The following is a 22,766-nucleotide window of genomic DNA, read 5'->3' as shown; positions in this document are numbered from 1 at the left end:
ATAAGAATTGCAACTTGAATATAGAATTGGGAACTTTAAAACCGTCTTTTCTTTCTTAATATCCAACTAATAAAAATCTATATTGTACTTAATGATGTAACCTTTCCTTTCAATGTTATTCTGTAAATGGCTGTTACTTGTGCATACTGACCTTATACCCTTGAATTGAGTGTGTGTAGAATAATGATCCATCTTGGTTAAAAGGAAAGTCAGCAAACCATAATTAATCTTGTCCCTCCAGAAATTAACATGACAGGTTGATCATGTTTGCAAGTGACAGTAATGCAAAATTGGGGGTGTCCCCAAAGTGCACTGCTCTGAACATGGACCATAGACAATTTGACCTGAACAGAATTTGGAATTGGTGTTGTATGTTACAAGTTAACCCAAAGCACAATGTATGATATTACTTGATCCAATCCTAAGGATAAAGGGAAAGAAATATGGAAGTGCCTTACAATGTTAACTACCATATACAATCAATTATCAGGTCACCTCTAGTGCCGAGCTGACAAAACTGCAAGTGTTGGTATTATTTCCCCACAACTCAATTTAAATGTTGAAATGGTACAGTACTGTCTCGTAAACCTGCCATACTGATTTCGACTGAAATGTGACTCCTTATAAACGGGTGAAATGCAGAACTCGATTCATCGTGGAGGCTACATTTTCTAAGATGCAATGCATTTATAAATAGCACATAGTGTAATAAGAAACCGGGTGAATTTATACTTGACCTGAAGAGAGCGATAACATCTGGGTTGAGCAGAGAAGCAACTGATGACGTTGTTGTAAACAAGTCACCTAAAATGCTCGAGGACCAGGGTCAAAGAGCACACTACGTAAAAATCTTTAAGTAGTGCGTTGTTCCAAAGAAGTTTACTGAAGTGGAAGAGGTTTTATTTTTTTAATGTAACCTTTAACTAGGCAAGGCCGTTTATAACAATCCTTATTTATGACGAAACTGCCTTGTTCAGGAGCAGAACGACCGATTTCTACCTTGTCAGCTTGGGGATTCGACGCAGCAATCTTTCGGTTACTGGCACAACGCCCTAACCAATAGGCTACCTGCCCTGGGGTTTATGTGTGACGGAAGCAGATGCTATGGGGTTTTGGGGTCCTTTCTACTTCAGGAAGCGTTCAGGGCATGGGCAGTGACAGATTATCTATTATATTGACCAGCTACTCAAGTGGCCGCTTTAACAATGGAAATTGATGTCTTCAAAAACGGAAGACAGAGGAGGCAAACTCAGGTGGGACCATTCTATCCAATGAGAGGGCAGATACGCGTGAGAACAAGAGGCACAACTCCTATATAAAGTGGGTTTTTTTTCAAAGTTGCCGGGAAGTCACGTGTCCTACTTATATCAGTACGCTCATAACAACCTTAGCATTAATTAAGAAACTCATATTCGAACAAATAAGCCATTACATTTTTGGTTGACCAAATTCGATACTCGCTGACCTCCATACAAAAAAACCTCGTTTGGTGAGCAAAAAACAACATAAAACGCCACCTGCTGGAGAATACATATTTTGGCCAGAGTTATCACTCGTTTCGCATAAATCGGCCCAAAATCTGATTTTTCCAGCAGGTGGCAGTTTTTCGGGTTTTGTTTCGCTCTCCAAGCGATTCGTTTTTGTATGGGTATGGGCCTCCTTTATTACCACAAGAAGTAGATTATTGGTGTCGCCTCTGCGCAGCCGCCCCGCGAGCCCTAGTGTGCAAACCACCCATTACATCCATGTTGTCTACGAAGAGGGAATCGGCATCAGCAATACTGACGGAACGTTTTAGATGTGTTTTTATTTATTAGCATACATTTATCAGATTTTTTTCCCACGAGGAATATGGAAGTTCAAATGGCTGTCGTTAGGTAGAATGACGTGTTTGCAGTCAGCAACCGTGCTATTTATTTTTCTTAATGTTATGTAAGAACAGAGACGGTACGCGGTGCCTCTTGTACCGAATTGAGGCGTAATAATGAATAACGCGCAAGATATGTCTCCTGATTTTGTCTTGATGCGCTTGGTTTCTGCGGCTGAATATGACCGATTGGACGAGGAGAATTTGACGTCGGGCGGTGGAGTGGTTTCCGGATTCGGGAAAGCTGTCTTGGGTAATCATGGCAACAATATCAACAATGGGTTTGAATTTGATCGGAACAACCCCACAGCAGGCCCGGGGATTCCGAGCAATCCCTCCCCGCACTATAGTTCACAGGTTGAGAGCCGGACGGGAGCCCCTGACAGCCGCTTGATGCTGACCCGACCCTTAGTTTCTGATGCGCCTCAACCTCCGGACTTCGCCGTGGCTCAGCGCTTCGATTTCCCGCATGGTGCGGGCAGAGGCTCGCGGGCTCAGCTCATGGTGTTTCAGAGCGTCCTTAGGACAAGCGACGGTATTTTGGAATGCGGCCTCGAGCAACCTCCTGGCTTTCAGGTAAGTGAGGCTGATAAACAGGAAGCCAGTTCTGCCTGTGTCATGATGACCGGTGACAACAATATGGATGTGCAACACCAGAGGCTTCAGTGGCATCCCATTATGAAGCTGTCCAAGGTGGTTGCAAATGCAGGTGACCTGGCTGGAGAGGGAGATGGGCTCTGCCACCGGCACCGCCTGGTCACTGATGCCATGGACTGGCCTCCGCTCCTGGACAAGTCCCTCTGCTTCTGCATCCTGGACCCCAAGAAGACCTGTTCGACGGGGGACACGATCTACCACCACCTGGACGACACGGTGCTCAACCTGGCCCAGAGGCTGAGGGAGCTGGGCCAGGCCTCAGAGATGCTGCTGAAGGAGGGTGGAGAGATGCCTCGCTGTTCCTGTCAGAGCATCCTGGCTTCGGCAACGGGGGGCATAGGCCCTGGAGAGGACCCTAGTGAAACCAGTGACGCCCTCCTGGTGCTGGAGGGCCTGGACTCTGAAGAAGTGGGTGAGCTGGGGCTGGACGGGGAGGAGTTTAAAGGTGGTGTCCCTGGGCAGGAGGGCGAGGCAGACATGGGGCAGGACCGGCGGGGGACTTTCTCAAGCGGCTCCCTCACGGGGCTTATGAGGCAGGTACACAGGCTTGCTGGGGAGTCCTGTGCCTGTGACCCCCAGGTGTGTCCCTCGCCGTTGGATGCCCTGGGCTCTGCTGCAGCCTTAACATCGTCCCTGTCTCTGGCCTCTAACATCACGGGGCAGTCGGCAGCAGAAGCTTCCGCCACCCTATCTGACACCTTACCTTCACAGGACCCTCCCAGCCAAACCTCCCAGCCCCAAAGCAGGGCCACCACGCCGAAGTTAGGGGTGATGTTGCGAGCTGCCTCACCCGTAGTAGTAGAGGGGGCGGCAGGGGGCGAGAAGACGACCAGAGGGAAGTCCCGGAAAGGCTCTCTAAAGATCCGTCTGAGCAAACTATTCCGAACCAAGAGCAGCAACGGCTCCAGTCACCTACTGGACAAGAGGCCCTCGCTGGCCTCCTCCACCTCCTCCGGGGGCAGCCTGGTGGATGTGTGGGGCTCTGGATCCACCAGCACAGACATGGACACAGGGAGGTGAGGTTAAGGAGAGGGAAGGGAAGGGGACAGCCCTGTGTCTCTGACTGGGTCAATAGTGTGGTAAGGCTGAGGGTGCGCGACAGCTCTGCGGTCTCAGCTGGTGTTGGTCTAGTACAGTAATCATTATAAACTATTAGTGGCTTTACAGGGGACTATTATAGCGCTAGAGGCGATCAAACAATGTGGGCGTAGTAGAGTTATTATTACAGAAGTTAAGCTATTAGTAGCCAAATTGAAGGATGATTACAATGCCACAGGCATTAAAGGTAGACTAGTGGTTAGTGGAACTGCAGTAAATTTTCCCAGTGAGAGACAAACATTTTACATATGAGAGCTTATTGCTCACCTCGGCAACAGAATCACGTTACTCCTCTTATCCAGCTGTTTCATGATTAGCGCTGAAAACACTACAAGAAAGGTGATTAACTTATCATGTTCTTAAAGAAACATGCTGGAACTATTGAGTAGACCATATGCTACAGTAGCGTGATGACTCCAAGCAATTAAACTTTGGTTACTAACTTCATCTCCCTTCTTAGGCGTGATGGCTTTATCATGTTCTAAACTCCCAAATCAATGAAGATTCAAAATGTCAACCAATGTTGCCATAGTTGCGTTTGTTCACAGATAAATGCAGTTTAGGACTGTTACCTGTAAACAGCTGCTATTATGTAGCCTTGACATCATGCTCCATAGTTACTGAGGTATTCTGGCATCCAAAATACAGTGCATGTTGCATTTCACATCCTGGTATTATTTGGCACCATCCTGGTTCTACACTGTGTGTGCTGAAGCCACATTGAAAATGTGGCTAAAAAGCACAAGCAGACAAGAGCAGCAGGCAAAGGCTACCTCACCACATCATCATTTATGTAGCCTAGGCTATCCACTCCATTTTTTTGGTTATCAACAGAAGCCTCTGGGGATATCTTATGGGCTTGCCACGCCATCCCTCATGCCGTACTAATGCCTTGTTTTCATCCTCATGCTGTTGGAGGACTTTGAGTCGGGGGGGATCGTGGTAAGATTAGGCCTAATGTATCTAGAGAGTGGCCCATGTTGGCTTATCGGCTACAGCTTTAGCACGAATCCATCACAGTATAACTGTGCCCATTTGGTTGCCAGTTGCCAGCTTTAGACATATGGTTCACTCCGTTCGCCATGTAGATTTGACCTCGCAAATTTGCTGTACCTTTTTGAAAGCAAAGAAAGCAGCTGGCTATAGCAAGGACGTGAACGTAGTTTAGCATTATAGCCTCCATCGTTTTGTAGATGCCCGCAGGGCATTGTTTTGCTTTATGTTGTCAAAAGTCAGGGGAAACAGTTGGAGCTAGTTTTAATGAGTTCAGCCCACGGATGTTGGACCAACTGCCAGTACAGCATGTGCATTCATTCAACATGTCCTTTGAGAAATGTTAATATCTAATTTCAGTCATGTTTTGTTTTTATATCTTTTTTTTTTCTTTTTTCTTTTTACTGTTGGGACAACTGCGGTCTTATTTAACCCTTCAAACGCTCACCGGCTGACTTGCTGTAGTCAAATCTAGGCCAGGTTCACGGTTCATGATCTAACCCAGCCAGTCATCATCATGTCTGTCTGTCTGAGCACAGCTCCCACGAGTTCCTATAGTCTTGACTGTGTTCTCGTGTTTCCTTTGATTCAGTATGTACAAACCTGAGACGTGCAGTTACTGAACATGATGGGAAACCAGTGTTTCACTCCAGGCAGTTTCCTCTTTCCCTGCTCTCGGCAAACATGGCTCCTCTTTTAAGCAAGGGAAAGGGTGTGGGGAGGGAGGTAGGATTGTGGGAAGGAGTTTGTAGGTGGCGGGGGGGGGGGGAGGATATCAGCTGCTGTTTACCCTGCTGTGCTTCAGGCTTAGCTCAAGCGGCATGCTGGGTTTTCCCCACTAGCACTGTCTCTCTCACACACACACACACACACACACACACAAGCTGGCCCCCGCTGCAAAGGAATCTGGTAGTCAGCAAGACGCAGCTATCACCCAGTCAGGCCTTCCAGAAGCTTCCTAAAAAATCCCCAAATGTGATAAACTGGAGTGGTGCTGTGTTTTAGGGGGAAGAGTTAAGCTAAGGATGGCTATCCAAACAAGAAGTTACAACACAGAAATGCTCCAATCAGCGAATGATTGTGTAATCAGAGGAGCTCGTTGTGCTTCTACATATCAGTTTAATAGCGTAAATCTTAACTATGTCTTCTTGCTTCAGAAAATAGGCAATATATTTTTTTTAAACCAAACAAGTCCAATGCTGTTTAAATAAACTGATGCTCAAATAATGACAAAAATGAAATGCAAAACCATCAAGCAGGCACAACTGACTTCATTTTTAACCAATCAAGTCTGTTGGAATAGACAGCACCCTCAAGACCCTCAATGATAATGTTGCATCGCTGGCTGCTGACTTCACAGGGTCAGTGTAAGTGACTCTGCTTAAAAAAGAAACGAGCCAATTCAAGGGCAGTCCGGTAGGTTATGGCTGGTCAGGTCCACTAGCCAGAGGTAAGCGTCTGACCTTCTACATCCCAGAGATGGATCTCAGTCCTTGGTGTTGAGACACGATGTACCCTTGAGAAATAGGCCACTGGTTTCATACAGTAGAAGGGTCAAAAAGACATTAGGCTGAGAGAGATGGTTCAAAATGAATGCTGTGGGATTGAAGTCTAGCGGATAATAGTGGTTCTCAGGACGATATAAGGGCTTCTCTTATGTTTGACCCTGTCTCCGTCTCTCCACAGCAAACACCAGCTCTCCAGGCCCCAAAGTGCCTTCTCTCCGTTGGCCTTCGGTCCTGCCTTCACCGGTAATTGTGTGTACTTGGGTGTTTGTGCGCTTTTATTTCTGAATGTGGCGTTAGCTTTATGTCGACGTATATGGCTTGGTAATGGGTGGCTTGTGCTCGGGAGAATGTGCCACTCACATACGCATGTGCACTTATGTGCCATATAGGATCTCTTCATCTTTTTTTCTTTCTCTCTCTGTTTTTCATTTTCCCTCCCTGGATCTCTCCCTCCAGGTGAGACTGTGTCCCTGGAAGACGTGGATATTTCTCGTAGAGGGGTGAACTCTCTGCACCCCCCGACACCTCCACCTCCACCCAGACGAAGCCTCAGTCTGCTGGGTACTTTCCTCTCTTTCCTGCTTACATTTCCTTGGTGTTTCTTCTGTCGCGTCACCCTCTTCTTCTCCATGTGCCACTCTGCTGCTGGGCTGCCCCTTTTCACATTTTTTTTTTCTGGGCTTTTCTCGTTTTCCACAAAAACAATGATGCAAATACGAAAGTACATTGAGGATTTGTGTAAGGGTCAGACGTTTAAAAAACAAATAAATAAATACATAGATATATATAGATATATATATCTCTAGGAGGGTTAGAAAAGGTGGTCAGGAGTTAAGCATGGGTAGTTTCTCCAATCTCCGTAGCAGTAGTTGCTGCCTCTGTGTTTTATAGTTGGCATGTGTGTAACGGTTCACTGTGTAAACCAATTTCAGAAACTCAATAGGAATATACGTGATAGGACAGACACTAATACACGTATGGTTCGGTGCCACTTGGGTTTGTAGTGATGACTCGTTGGTTTTCTGTGACTTCAAATGCATTAGGCCTTGTGACTTATGGTACAGGGTCAGAATTGCAGAACTGAATTTGTTTTAAGAAGCACTCAGCTGTCTCTGTCTGTCTCTCTTTCTCTCTTTCTCTCTCTGTTGGCCTCAGATGACGTGTTGGTTTCTTTCTTTAGACCATGTTCTAGTAGGTTAGCACCCAATTAGCATTAGTAATGTGGTCGATGCCAAGGCTGAGAACGTCATCAGACTGAAGATACACAGAAGTCACAATGCAGTCAGGATCAGACAACGGTCTGGAGAGTGCTTGCGTTGCTAAGGTCCAGGTCGTTTTTCTATGACTAAAGATCCCACGTTTTCCTATTAGCCTACTTCATACCTATGCCTCTAGCTACTAAAGCCATTTCTGGTTCCTCTGCCTGGGCATCCGGCCACACTTCCTCAACACACAACAATCATTAGAGGCTTAACATCCAGGTTGTGATAGAGGTTTTGCCCATTTTAATATAGGATGACGATACCCCAGCAACATTTTGGAGGACAAATGAGACTAAGGGAATGGGGGTACAGATGGGTATTTGCTCAATGCCTTGCTATGCCAATGTCTGTCCAGCTTGGTGATCGGTCACTGCTTTCTTCATATGCTCTGCCTGTTGTCATTTTCGCTCTGTGGCTTGATTGTGACATCACTGTGTGTCGGGATCCCACTTCTGACACCAACAGTACCCAGTTTGGATGTGAGACATTCATTGTGGTTCTTTTAAGGCATAGTGCTCCTGTATAATGTGACCACCACTAGTCCTTTATCTTATAGTGTGCCATTCAGCCACCAGTATGCTCAACTTGAAAGGAAGCCAGAGGAAGAGGAAGTTGCCATTTTGATGTCCGTAAAGTTCAGGGTGCTGGCTGGCCTCTTAAAGCCTGTGCCTCCCGCTGTGCTCTGTTCCAGATGACTTTGGTGGGCCGCAGCCTGGGCCTTTCCTAGAGAGTGGTGTTCATCCCTCCCATGCCTTCATCCAGCATAGCCTCAGCCTCAATGGTAAGAGCAAAGCTGGGGCAAGAGAGGTCAAGGGGGCTTACCAGTGGGGCACAGAGAGAGACTCATAAAGACATAGGCTGGAGAATTAAAACATAGACTATGTACTCTTCTAAAACATTTTCTATTTTACTGTGATATGTCTTAACTCATTTCAGTTGGTAGGCTTTTTTTTACATTGTTATAAAGTATCTGGACACTTTAAGTTTGGTTAACAGATACTCTGCTACAGTAAGGTTAATGGTTGGGATAATATTACTTTCCCTGACAGGGTTTCTTCTTCCTTCTGTAACCATTTGCATATGCACATAGACTACTAGCATTGGTATTGTAATATCTACTGAGCTACGTTATATAATCAGAAATTATTGTGTGTAGGTAGAGCTGACGCATTTCTGTATTCTGACGCAGAATTGGATATCCCTCTACATTGGTATTTGAACATTGTGAAACATTGCAACCTGCTGAATAAGCCCCTGCAGGTTTACCAGACCATTTCTCTTGCTTTAATCGGGTCGGATCAAAGAAAGGCCTTGGCAAAGTGGTGTGATCAGAGGCAGCAGGGAAAGAAAAGTAACATGGGGATCCCTAACGAAGAACAAGATTTAGAAAGAGGCAGATAATGAGTACTCATTATCATTTCAGGAAAAGGATTGCATTGATGACCATCTCCTGAAAATGGTGAAATTATAGTTTAATCGTAGATATCACATTGTGCACACGGAACGTATGATTGTGCCCAGTTAAGCCTGGTCAATTTGCATGATGTTAAAAACGTGTCTGGTTGAATGATTTGGTGATTATATTCAGACGGACTGGTGAGATTGTCAGAGACCGAGGCAGATGAAGTGACTAACCATTTGATGGCCCTCTTGTACTTGAGAGATTTAACTTATAGGCTACTTCAGTACATGCATGATAGACTTATTCGTTATATTATCACTGATGTGTCATTCCACACAATAATTTCACCTATAACGGAGGCTCCAATTGTTTTGTTTGTTAGGTCACATAGTCAGGACAATGACACACAACCGCTTACCCTGAGCTACACACTTGCTCATGTTTCTTTTAAGCAGGGTGAATTTATGGCTAATTTGGCAACAATTTCTGGAAATACCATGTGCCTATTTTTTTTTTTTTTTTACCCAATGTTCTAGTAGCCACCAGTAAGAGTGAATGATGAACCCTGGATCTGAGTGTGTGGCCCTGTGTTTCAGATACGTTCCTGCGGGGTCTCCCCCGGCCCATCCCGCTGCCTGGCGACGGCCAGAACCCGTCTCGGATGGACCAGCGCCCACTGCTGTGCCCACTGAGCCGCCCCGATGCCAGCAGCTTTGCCACCAGCCTCCGAGAACTGGAAAAAGTAGGACATGTCACGTGTACATAGGCACATTGACATTCTTACAGACACAGTGCTAGGTTCAGACAATGTTCCCTCGAAGCTGCGTGCGGGCGCGCAGCTCCCCCGGGACTGCCGCGCATAAGAAATATCAGCCCGCGCTGAGAAGCACGAGATTGAACTTGAATTGCCAATAATAACCACTTTCAATTCAACATACCGAAACAAAATTAACTATGCAAGACTTAGTATGTAAAGCTAACTATGCAAGAGATTTTCTTGTAGGCAGAACACACCGGAGTAGGATTCTATTGCATTGACCGGCACGACTCAGCCTGTACTCTACAGACTGGTGCGGCAAAACCAGTATCCCAATGTGCAAATGCATCTTTGCCATATATGGATCTGAAGAAACCTAGAGAGGAACCAGGTTCTGAGGGGTGGCCAGTCCTCTTCTGGCTGTGCCGGGTGGAGATTATAAGAGTACGTGGCCATTAAGGCCAGATCATTCCTCAAGATGTCCAAATGTTCATAGATGACTAGCAGGGTCAAATAATAATCACAGGGGTTGTAGAGGGTGCAACAGGTCAGCACCTCAGGAGTAAATGTCAGTTGGCTTTTCATAGCCGAGCATTCAGAGGAAATTGTAGAATTAGAGGGAGCATACCTAAGATCACACAGGACACCAGATAAGACAGGAGAATTTCACCAGATAGGACAGACTGACCTTAGCCCCCCGGCACATAGACTATTGCAGCATAGATAATGGAGGCTGAGACAGGGGTCAGGACACTGTGGGCCCCGTCTGACAATACCCCCGGGCAGGGTCAAACAGGCAAGATATAACCCCACCCACTTTGCCAAAGCACAGCCCCCATACCACTAGAGGGATATCAACAGACCATCAACTAAGAGTAGGGGTGTTAACCCCGGTTTCCTGACTAAATTCCCAATCTGGCCCTCAAACCATCACGGGCACCTAATAATCCCTAGTTTACAATTGGCTCATTCATCCCCCTCCTCTCCCCTTTAATGGGGCGGCAGGGTAGACTAGTGGTTAGAGCGTTGGACTAGTAACCGAAAGGTTGCAAGTTCAAATCCCCAAGCTGACAAGGTACAAATCTGTCGTTCTGCGCCTGAACAGGCAGTTAACCCACTGTTCCTAGGCCGTCATTGAAAATAAGAATTTGTTCTTAACTGACTTGCCTCAAACCATCAAGGTTAAAAAAAAATAAAAAAATAAAACTATTCCCCAGGTCGTTTCTGTAAATGAGAAAGTGTTCTAGGTCAACTTACCTGGTAAAATAACAGATAAATAAAAAACGTACTACCCTGAACCTAGCTCTGTGTCTATACTCAGTCTTGTCTAAGACTAGAGGTCGACCGATTATGATTTTCAACACAGATACCTATTATTGGAAGACCAAAAGAAGGCGATACTGATTAATCTGCTAATTGTTATATATTTATTTGTAATAATGACAATTACAACAATACTGAATGAACAATGAACACATTTATTTTAACTTAATATAATACATAAATAAAATCTATTTAGTCTCAAATTAATAATGAAACATGCTCAATTTGGTTTAAACAATGCAGAAACACAGTGTTGGAGAAGAAAGTAGAAGTGCAATATGTGCCATGTAAAAAAGCTAACGTTGAAGTTCCTTGCTCAAACATATGAAAGCTGGTGGTTCAATATTCCCAGTTCTTCAATATTCCCAGTTAAAAAGCTTTAGGTTGTAGTTACTATAGGAACACTGTGTTGACTATTTCTCTCTAGACCATTTGTATTTCATATACCTTTGAATATTGGATGTTCTAATAGGCACTTTAGTATTGCCAGCCAAATCTCAGGAGTTGATAGGCTTGAAGTCATAAACAGCACTGTGCTTCAAACATTGCTAAGAGCTCCTGGCAAACACAGTAATGTTTGAATGAATGCTTATGAGCCTGCTGCTGCCTACAACCACTTAGCCAGACTGCTCTATCAAATCATAGACTTAATTATAATAAACACACAGAAATACGAGACTTTGGTCATTAATATGGTAAAATCCGGAAACTATAATTTCGAAAACAAAACGTTTATTCTTTCAGTGAAATACAGAACCGTTCCGTATTGTATCAAACGGGTGGCACCCTAAGTCTAAATATTGCTGTTATATTGCACAACCTAGCTTGAAACACAGAGGGTGTGTTGGTAAATCACAATGGCAGTGATAGCTAGTGATAGCTACTTCCAGACACAAATGAGAGAACACCTCACTCTGAGCAGTTTACTTGCCCTAACAGAGCTGGTTGGGCTGTTTTCATGTTATCCAGAACATTGCTGACTAATTGTGATGCTGGCAACAATTTAATTAAGCTTTTTTTCCCAACGTTTACTGGCACCGGCCATATTCAACGGGTGTTGAACATTCATAAATTCATCAGTTATTCTGCGCTCTGGCACACTCAGATGAAAGTGCTCTGAAATCGGAGGCGATAGCCAGAGTGAATTTACGAACGCACTCAGAGCTCGGTTCAGTTAGATAATACTAAGATCATAACAAACACATCCCATAACACAGGCAGATACTTCTAATACTTATAGTCTTTAGATGTGCGTGCATGCATGTAAAAAAGGTTGGGACACACCTACTCAATCAAGGGGTTTTCTTTAGTTTTACTATTTTCTACATTGAAGAATAATAGTGGATACATCAAAAGGATGAAATAACACATATGGAATCTTGTAGTAACCCACAAAGTGTTAATCAGCCACCCTTTGTTAATTAGCCACCCTTTGCCTTGATGACAGCTTTGCACACTCTTGGCATTCTCTCAACCAGCTTCACGAGGAATGCTTTTCCAACAGTCTTGAAGGAGTTCCCACATATGCTGAGCACTTGTTGGCTGTTTTTCCTTCACTCTGTGGCCCAACTCATCACAAACCATCGCAATTGGGTTGAGGTTGGGTGATTGTGGAGGCCAGATCATCTGATGCAGCATTACATCACTCTCCTTTTTGGTCAAATAGCCCTTACACAGCCTGGAGGTGTGTTGGGTCATTGTCCTGTTGAAAAACAAATGATAGAACCACTAAGTGCAAACCAGATGGGATATTGCTGCAGAATGCTGTGGTAGCTACACTGTTCAAGTGTGCCTTGAATTCTAAATAAATCACAGACTGTGTCACTAGCAGAGCACCTCCACACCATCACACCTCCTCTGTGCTTCATGGTGGGAACTACACATGTGGAGATCATATGTTCACCTACTCTGCGTCTCACAAAGACACGGCGGTTGGAACCAAAAATCAAATTTTTGAACTCATCAGACCAAAGGACAGATTTCCACCAGTCCAATGTCCATTGCTCGTGTTTCTTGGCCCAAGCAAGTCTCTCCTTCTTATTGATGTCCTTTAGTAGTGCTTTCTTTGCAGCAATTTCGACCATGAAGGCGTGATTTACACAGTCTCCTCTGAACAGTTGATGTTGAGATGTGTCTGTTACTTTAACTCTGAAGCATTTATTTGGGCTGAAATCTGAGGTGCAGTTAACTCTAATGAACTTATTCTCTGCAGCATAGGTAACTTTGGGTCTTCCTTTCCTGTGGGGGTCCTCATGAGAGCCAGTTTCATCATAGCGCTTTATGGTTTTTGCGACTGCACTTGAAAAAACATTCAAAGTTCTTGAAATGTTCTGTATTGACTGACCTTCATGTCTTAAAGTAATGATGGACTGTAATTTCTCTTTGCATATTTGAGCTGTTCTTGCCATAATATGGACTTGGTATTTTACCAAATAGGGCTATATTTTGTATACCACCCCTACCTTGTCACAACACAACTGATTGGCTCAAACCCATTAAGAAGGATAGAAATTCCACAAATTAACTTTTAAGAAGGCACACCTGTTAATTGAAATGCATTCCAGATGACTACCTCATGAAGCTGGTTGAGAGAATGCCAAGAGTGTTCAAAGCTGCCATCAAGGCAAAGGGTGGCTACTTTGAAGAATCTCAAATATAAAATATATTTTGATTTGTTAAACACTTTTTTTTTGGTTACTACATGATTCCATATGTGCTATTTCATTGTTTTGATATCTTCACTATTATTCTACCATGTAGAAAGTAGTAAAAAATAAAGAAAAACCCATGGAATGAGCAGGTGTCCAAACTTTTATATTTGATGTGAATTTGCCTATATCTGTGTGATCGTAGTGTGGCTGGTACTGGGGTCCTATGAACTGGGAGGATGCAGAGATGAAGCTGAAGGCCAAGCCAGACGGGGCGTTCCTGGTGAGGGACAGTTCTGACCCCCGCTACATCCTCAGCCTGAGCTTCCGCTCCCAGGGGGTCACACACCACACGCGCATGGAGCACTACAGAGGTGAGTTACACACACACACACACACACATGCAAGCAAGCATGCACATACACACACGCTATAGGTACTCTACGTTAGGGATGTTCCAATCTGGCTATACTCTGTCATCGTATCTGTAAATTGACAGTTGCAAGTCAAATTGGATGATACTCGTGATCAGAAAAAACGTGGAAGTGTTTAATATGCTTAAGTAGATGTTGGCAAAATGCCCATCTCCCTGCACGTTTAAAGACCAAACTAGCTGCAGATGAGGAGCAGCGTGCGGAGGGGTGTCTTGTCTGTTTCTGTGTGCAGCGACCAGACAAGTTTGCTGTCACTCAGTGTGCATCGGCGGTTCATCTTTCTGCCCTAGCCCCGCTTGTTAGCAATGTGCAGAGTATCTAACAGGAGACAGTAGCAATCTAAATGGTCAGACTGAAACATGCGTGGAGAAGTGATCGGGTGAAGTTATGAAGTGAAGCGGGTGGATGGAGAAATACAGCTTCACTCAATCCAGTCAGAGAATCAGGATCGACGTAGAACCCGCCCATTTCTTTATAGACAGGCAAGCTAACCAGTTGAGTTATTTAGACCACGTAGCACCTCACACTTTATTTAAAGATGCACGCTGGCACCCAAAAATGTTTTTTGTTGTTCCGTTCACTGAGAATAAATAAACTCACATTGGTGTCAGCAATTGCTCATATCTGTTACGATCCTGTTCTGTCAGACTACTCTGCCCCTACTCTACATGCGCTCTCATGCAGCACTTTTAACTGAAGATGTAAGCCATGTACACACACGTTGGATGGTTTCATGTCGGGCCTTGCCGTTGGATGGTTTCATGTCGGGCCTTGCCATTGGATGGTTTCATGTCGGGCCTTGCCATTGGATGGTTTCATGTCGGGCCTTGCCATTGGATGGTTTCATGTCGGGCCTTGCCGTTGGATGGTTTCATGTCGGGCCTTGCCGTTGGATGGTTTCATGTCGGGCCTTGCCGTTGGATGGTTTCATGTCGGGCCTTGCCGATGGTTTCATGTCGGGCCTTGCCGTTGGATGGTTTCATGTCGGGCCTTGCCGTTGGATGGTTTCATGTCGGGCCTTGCCGTTGGATGGTTTCATGTCGGGCCTTGCCGTTGGATGGTTTCATGTCGGGCCTTGCCGTTGGATGGTTTCATGTCGGGCCTTGCCGTTGGATGGTTTCATGTCGGGCCTTGCCGGGATGGTTTCATGTCGGGCCTTGCCGTTGGATGGTTTCATGTCGGGCCTTGCCGTTGGATGGTTTCATGTCGGGCCTTGCCGTTGGATGGTTTCATGTCGGGCCTTGCCGTTGGATGGTTTCATGTCGGGCCTTGCCGTTGGATGGTTTCATGTCGGGCCTTGCCGTTGGATGGTTTCATGTCGGGCCTTGCCATTGGATGGTTTCATGTCGGGCCTTGCCATTGGATGGTTTCATGTCGGGCCTTGCCATTGGATGGTTTCATGTCGGGCCTTGCCATTGGATGGTTTCATGTCGTGTCTTATTGATTGGTCTTTTTCTCTCTTTCTTCACAGGAACCTTCAGCCTCTGGTGTCACCCAAAGTTTGAGGACCGCTGTCATTCTGTGGTAGAGTTTATCGAACGGGCCATCATGCACTCCAAGAACGGAAAATTCCTCTACTTCCTGCGCTCACGGGTCCCAGGTAAGAACCTACCAATCAGAGTGGGACAATGCTAAATGACAGCTCGGTCACTGTATATGGATCTGAATCATAGGTTACATACAGCACCATTTTAAAGTTGCTATTACTAACACCTATTTAGCACTGGGTTTTCATAACTAATTAGGCCTTAGGTTTGTTTTGACTTTACTATATTTTCACAATTAGTGTTGTATTTATATATGGTGGAGGATGTAGTTCACTCTCTAGAGTAGAATTTAGTATGTTTATGGTGTTTGTTCCTGCCACTGATGTACATTAATATGTGTGTGACCATGGTTCCTCCTCCAGGCCTCCCACCGACCCCGGTCCAGCTACTGTACCCAGTTTCCCGCTTCAGCAGTGTCAAGTCCCTGCAGCACCTCTGTCGCTTCTGCATTCGCCAGCTGATCCGCATAGACCACATCCAGGAGCTCCCGCTGCCCATGTACGTAGAAACGCAACACACAGATCTGCCCACATTATAGAAACGCAACATATAGACCACATCCAAGAGCTCCTGGCTGCCCATGCACTGCCCTGCCTGTATAGACCAGTGACCCATGATATAGTGTGACATATAGTGCCCTCTAGTGTACAAAATAAGTAAACCATCCGAAGACAGACTAAATATAATCAACACAACAAATAACCACAAAGGCAGGCCAAAATGGCTCCACAAGATGCTGGGATTTGTGTACAATGGTGGGAGTGTTTAGGATATTGACATAGTGGAAGATTTTGATAGTGTGTATTGGGATGGTTATATTTTCTATCCATTAATACACACAGGCAGGCAGTTTTGTATTGGAAGGGGTTGTATAAAATGTACCCCGTCTCTTCCCATAGGCCCCTCATAGTCTACCTGCGAAAGTTCTACTACTATGATCCTGAGGAGGAGATGTACATGTCAATCAAGGAGATGGGGCGGGACACGACCACCCAACCGGCGACTGGCCAGCCGGAGTCTCAAACGTAGCACTTGGAAGATCTATGGAGCAAGTGAGTGATGGACATTTGGGCCACCAATTGAGCAGTGTTGTTAAATTACATTTATACTGAAATACTGTATTTGGTACATTATACAATTGACTTTTCCATATATTTTCAATGAAAACATTGTGGTGTGCATTGTTTAGTGTGGCCACCGGTCAGTGTATATAATGTCCTTATCCTTTGTTGTTGCAGGGTTTTATACACGTGGACAGCTTACCTGAAGACTGATGGTGACTGATTGGGGACAGTCTCGCTCAAACCCTTTTGTGCCAGACTGTGCACTAATCAGCGCTCTTGGTTGACTCGGTATCTGGGACGTCTGGGGGCAGGATTTTACATGATCCACCCTCCTCCCTTTTTGATTGGCCCACAGAAACTGGAGGAGGAGCAGGGGATGAGGAATCTCCACCCACCCGGCCAGTGAGGAAGATATCTGACCTCGGGGCTGAACTGGAAGAGCTGACTGACTACTTGCCATTGTGCTAACTACAGAAAGCCCCCCCAGCTAAGACTGGACATCACTGCAACGTTGTGGAAACGTCACATGTACCTGAGTTGGAAGAACATTTCAATCAAAACGAGCGCACCCTTGAGCCTGGAGGCTAAGACGATAGGTTGAGGGTCGAAGTATATGGAACCAAATCAGTTTGGAAAACGATGCACTTGACCTTTGTTTGTACCCCTGCTCTGAAAAGGTCTGGGAAAAGGGACAGCTCATTGTTTGGACCCGAGTATAAAAAGTTGTCTACTGTATGTCAGCCAAGGAGGAGAAACTGTACACACCTTTCTGATGTGATGCATTCTCAAGTACAGAGAAATATCATTTTTTTGTTGTTTCCTCTTAAAATATTTGGTTGCCGCTGATTTGATCTGCACCTTTTGAGTTGACTGCCTGAGCTGTGTGTGTGTCTGCGTGTCTGTGTGCCTGTATGTGTGTGTGTCTGCGTGCCTGAGCTGTGCGTGTGTCTGCGTGCCTGTGTGTGTCTGCGTGCCTGAGCTGTGTGTGTGTGCGTGCCTGAGCTGTGTGTGTGTGTGCGTGCCTGAGCTGTGTGTGTGTCTGCGTGCCTGAGCTGTGTGTGTGTCTGCGTGCCTGTATGTGTGTGTGTCTGCGTGCCTGAGCTGTGTGTGTGTCTGCGTGCCTGAGCTGTGTGTGTGTCTGCGTGCCTGAGCTGTGCGTGTGTCTGCGTGCCTGTATGTGTGTGTGTCTGCGTGCCTGAGCTGTGTGTGTGTCTGCGTGCCTGTATGTGTGTGTGTCTGCGTGCCTGTATGTGTGTGTGTGTGTCTGCGTGCCTGTATGTGTGTGTGTGTGTGTGTGTGTGTGTGTGTCTGCGTGCGTGTGTGTGTCTGCGTGTGTGTGTCTCTGCGTGTGTGTGTGTCTGTGTGTGTGTCTGCGTGCGTGTGTGTCTGCGTGCGTGTGTGCTGTGTGTGTGTCTGCGTGCGTGTGTGTGTCTGCGTGCGTGTGTGTGTGTCTGCGTGCGTGTGTGTGTGTGTGCGTGTGCTTGCCTGGTGCTGCGTGTGTGTGTGTCTGCGTGCGTGTATGTGTGTCTGCGTGCGTGTGTGTGTGTGTGCGTGCGTGTGCGTGTGTGTGTGTCTGCGTGCGTGCTGTGTGTTTGCGTGCGTGTGTGTCTGCGTGCCTGTATGTGTGTGTGTGTCTGCGTGCCTGAGCTGTGTGTGTGTCTGCGTGCCTGTATGTGTGTGTAAATACTGTGCGTTGGCGTTAGCGGTTGGTGGCTAACCAGAGTTATTTGGTGGTGTAACATCACTGGAGGATATCGTGGTTGGCTCTCAACTCTGGAATCCAACTGGAATTCTCTTGCTATACTGTTATTGAGCAAATGCGTTACCAGAACAAATAATAATAAAACTGTTGATGGAATTTAAAACATGAGAAAAGCGCCTTACTTTGTGTTTCTGGCTGAGATTCAATCCAAGGCGCCAAATAGAAAAGGCACATTGTTGGCTGTTCAGTGGGCTGCTCTATAACGTACCTTGGATTGAGTATTGACCTGTCTGTCTGTGCTTGTGATTGTTTCTCCAACAAAACAAACCCTACCACAGATATACAGTTGAAATCGGATGTTTACATCCACTTAGATTGGAGTCATTAAAACTCGTTTTTCAGCCACTCCACACATTTCTTGTTAACAAACTATAGTTTCGGCAAGTCGGTTAGGACATCTACTTTGTGTATGACACAAGTCATTTTTCCAACAATTGTTACCAGACAGATTATTTAACTTAATTCACTGTATCACAATTCCAGTGGGTTAGACGTTGACATACAGTAAGTTGACTGTGCCTTTTAAACAGCTTGGAAAATCCCAGAAGATGATGTAATGGCTTTAGAATCTTCTGACAGGCTAATTGACATCATTTGAGTCAATTGGAGGTGGACCTGTGGATGTATTTCCAGGCCTTCCTTCAAACTCAGTGCCTCTTTGCTTGACATCATGGGAAAATCAAAAGAAATCAGCCAAGACAGAAAAAAAGTAGACCTCCACAAGTCTGGTTCATACTTGGGAGCAATTTCCAAACGCCTGAAGGTACCATGTTCATCTGTACAAACAATAGTATGCAAGTATAATCACCATGGGACCACGCAGACGTCATGCCGCTGAGGAAGGAGACTCATTCTGTCTCCTAGAGATGAACGTACTTTGGTGCGAAAAGTGCAAATCAATCCCAGAACAACAGCAAAGGACCTTGTGAAGATGCTGAAAGAAACAGGTACAAAAGTATCTATATCCACAGTAAAATGAGCCCTATATCGACATAACCTGAAAGGTCACTCAGCAAGGAAGAAGCCACTGCTCCAAAACCGCCATAAAAAAGACAGACTACGGTTTGTAACTGCACATGGGGACAAATAATGTACTTTTTGTGCTTGGTCGCAAATGGGTCTTCCAAATGGACAATGACCCCAAGCATACTCCCAAAGTTGTTGCAAAATGGCTTAAGGACAACAAACTCAAGGTATTGGAGTGGCCATCACAAGGTCTTGACCTCAATCCTGTAGAAAATTTGTGGACAGAACTGAAAAAGCGTGTGCGAGCAAGGAGGCCTACAAATCTGACTCAGTTACAACCAGCTATGTCAGGAGGAATGGGCCAAAATTCACCCAACTTATTGTGGGAAGCTTGTGGAAGGCTACCCAAAACATTTGACCCAAGTTAAACAATTTAAAGGCAATGCTACCAAATACTAATTGAGTTTATGTAAACTTCTGACCCATTGGGAATACTATTATTCTGACATTTCACATTCTTAAAACAAAGTGGTGATACTAACTGACCTAAGAAAGGATGTTTTACTAGGATTAAATGTCAGGAGTTGTGAAAAACAAAGTTTAAATGTATTTGGCTAAGGGGTATGTCAACTTCTGACTTCAATTGTACATGTTGTTGTTCTTCATTACAGTAATGTTGGTAAGTAGACACTAGTTGGCGCCAGAACCTTGATGACCAAATTATACCATCCTGCAGTCTACACTCCCAGCTCCTCCCCACACCCCTGACAGCAGCTAACAATATTAGGGTGGTTGCAGCATCTCATTTACATCTCATCAGGATCTCCCCCTTGTGTTGGTAAGACTGGTTGAAAACAATGCCATGTGAAGAGGTATACGAACCATATCCGTATGTTCTATATGATAAACCTTTACAACTTAAGAGATATTCCTGGTATCAGTTAGACGTAGCCATCCTTTATTTTGTAGGTATTTTCAAGGTTCTATTTTAGTGTGCGTGTGTATGTGCTCTGTTCCTCCCCCATGTCCCTCTGATACATTTGAATTCTCTGGCAGTATCACCGCATTGGAACAGTATGCGGATGTGTAAATTGACAAAGCAATGAGGGTGAGCGGGTGTGTGCATGTATTTAGTGTGTGCATGTGTTTGTGCGTGTGCATGTATTTAGTGTGTGCATGTGTTTGTGCATGTGTGCGCTGAATGCATCAATGTATCTACCTGGTGGAGTGTGTACTAAGACAGCGTGCACGTATGTCCTTTATGTAGGCTAATGTGTGAGATACAGCACATAAATAGACAACTTGACTCAAATAATAGTTGATGATTACAGACGGTTAGGGTGTGTATGTGAGGAGGACATGAGTTAGTACAACAAGACCCAAGCTGAGGAAAGAGGAAGGGCCAGAATTTGAATAGAGCTTTATGAGAGATCAGCAGCAACGCCTGGGGAGTGATTCACTCATTTCAACGGGGGCATATTTATGCTCTTGTGTCACACTGAGCACCACCACACACACACACACACCCACCAGTGGAGGCTGCTGAGGGGAGGACAGCTCATAATAATGGCTGGAATGGAGTCAATGAAACACATTAGATACATTAGATACCATACCATTCCATTCCACTCCATTCCAGTCATTATGAGCCATCCTCCCCTCAGCAGCCTCCACTGATGCACACACACAGTTCAGTGCTAAACAGCGAGGTGAGTATGAATGATCCAGGAAATGCCTGTAGGATAGATAGGACTGGTGAAAACGGATGCTTAAAGACTCACAGCACATCATGGTACTGTGAGAAAACAGATTACCACAGAGAAGTAAGCATTTGTCAAAGGATCATGTGCATGCAACAATGTACTCAGCATACGAATATCTGCTGATGGTCATGTGGACAAAGCATTGATGCATGTCTAAAGCCAATTGAACTGTCTACGTTTAGCTAACTATGCAGCCAAGTGAGGGCACCAGAGTCATATGTAGAGATACTTGCTAACGTCAGCAACGACATTTAGGTGCAGGCCAATTATTTTTGGACTGGATATAGGGGGGGGGTGCAATATATTTCTAATAATTTGTCCACTGCAAATTGACCACAACCAAGCCCCAAAAAAGAGATTGTATTTGAAAATAACAATCATTTCACACCTTGATTACATTGAGACACGATCACATACGATCACACACTTTTTAAAAACATTTTATTCATGGGGGATACTTTTAAACTGAATTCCTGGGCACAGCTTCCCAAAACACTTCTTATGCAAAAAGCTGCTCAAGAAATAAAAGGTGTTGATATTCCTCAACAATATCTAAAGATTGAATGATTTTCTTACGGAATCCTCAAATATCTTCTTACCAATTTAGCTCGCTATCTAGCTAGCAATGGCAATCATGTTCGCATATGTCCTGCTGTTCTAAAACATGTTCTTGGGTTCAAAATAATCAATACTGAAATGTTCAGATTAAGTTTGTGAGTGAATTAAACATGTTAAATTGCTTTCATGAGTTTATTCTCGCACAGCCCTGAGTTTAAGACAAGGGTTTAGCCATCTTGGAATTAAGAACAAAAACCCCAAACTTTATTTTTAAGATTCTATTTCTTCTTAACTTTTTGCTTAAGGAGAAACATAATAGTGCAAGAACATTTCCAATAACCTTTTTGAGGAAAATCAACTTTGCTTGACTTTAATAAGTCTATAGTTAAGGAAAACATTTCACTTAAGACGGTTTTGTGAATCTGGGCCCTGTTCTTCTGGAGAAAACAAAAATGCTTGTTGCCGAGCCCTGCCATAATGTATCACACCAGAGCTCCACCTTAATGGCCAGGCGCAACTTACATCTCTATTGGAGGAGTGTAGCGGATGCACCTGTCTTGTGAAGTGCATCTCCCTTATCCTCCTTCCAAGCCCTTTTAAACCTCGTCCTCTTCCTCCTTTTCAGTGTCTCCTCCGGGAAGATGAGACATCTCCTTTATCCTCCCTCCATCCCCTTTTAAACCTCCTCCACTTCCTCCTTTTCAGTGTCTCCCCAGGCAGACGAGAGACATCTCCTTTATCCTCCCTCCATCCCCTTTTAAACCTCCTCCTCTTCCTCCTTTTCAGTGTCTCCCCAGGCAGACGAGAGACATCTCCTTTATCCTCCCTCCATCCCCTTTTAAACCTCCTCCTCTTCCTCCTTTTCAGTGTCTCCCCAGGCAGACGAGAGACATCTCCTTTATCCTCCCTCCATCCCCTTTTAAACCTCCTCCTCTTCCTCCTTTTCAGTGTCTCCCCAGGCAGACGAGAGACATCTCCTTTATCCTCCCTCCATCCCCTTTTAAACCTCTTCCTCTTCCTCCTTTTCAGTGTCTCCCCAGGCAGACGAGAGACATCTCCTTTATCCTCCCTCCATCCCCTTTTAAACCTCCTCCTCTTCCTCCTTTTCAGTGTCTCCCCAGGCAGACGAGAGACATCTCCTTTATCCTCCCTCCATC

The 22,766-nt window shown here is 45.0% G+C and overlaps 1 protein-coding gene across 4 annotated transcripts; it reads left to right on the top strand.

Annotated features, from left to right (window-relative positions):
• The first annotated feature begins 1,530 nt into the window (after positions 1-1,530).
• LOC135555778 (suppressor of cytokine signaling 7-like) lies at positions 1,531-17,940 on the top strand. 4 transcript variants are annotated; one of them, XM_064988503.1, is made up of 10 exons: positions 1,531-3,540; positions 6,302-6,366; positions 6,580-6,684; positions 8,077-8,166; positions 9,384-9,529; positions 13,721-13,889; positions 15,421-15,549; positions 15,859-15,994; positions 16,396-16,548; positions 16,735-17,940. In XM_064988503.1, the coding sequence occupies exons 1-9, from the start codon at positions 1,985-1,987 to the stop codon at positions 16,523-16,525; spliced, it is 2,526 nt and encodes an 841-aa protein (XP_064844575.1). In that variant the 5' UTR covers positions 1,531-1,984; the 3' UTR covers positions 16,526-16,548; positions 16,735-17,940. The 4 variants fall into 4 exon arrangements, with proteins under 4 accessions (XP_064844575.1, XP_064844576.1, XP_064844577.1 ...); XM_064988504.1 differs by lacking the exon at positions 8,077-8,166; XM_064988505.1 differs by lacking the exon at positions 6,580-6,684 and having other exon boundaries at positions 1,533-3,540; positions 16,735-17,939.
• The last annotated feature ends 4,826 nt before the right edge of the window (positions 17,941-22,766 follow it).

This window comes from Oncorhynchus masou, chromosome 15 (assembly GCF_036934945.1).
Source record: "Oncorhynchus masou masou isolate Uvic2021 chromosome 15, UVic_Omas_1.1, whole genome shotgun sequence".
Taxonomy (NCBI): domain Eukaryota; kingdom Metazoa; phylum Chordata; class Actinopteri; order Salmoniformes; family Salmonidae; genus Oncorhynchus; species Oncorhynchus masou.
This window is presented reverse-complemented; position numbering and strand designations above follow the sequence as displayed.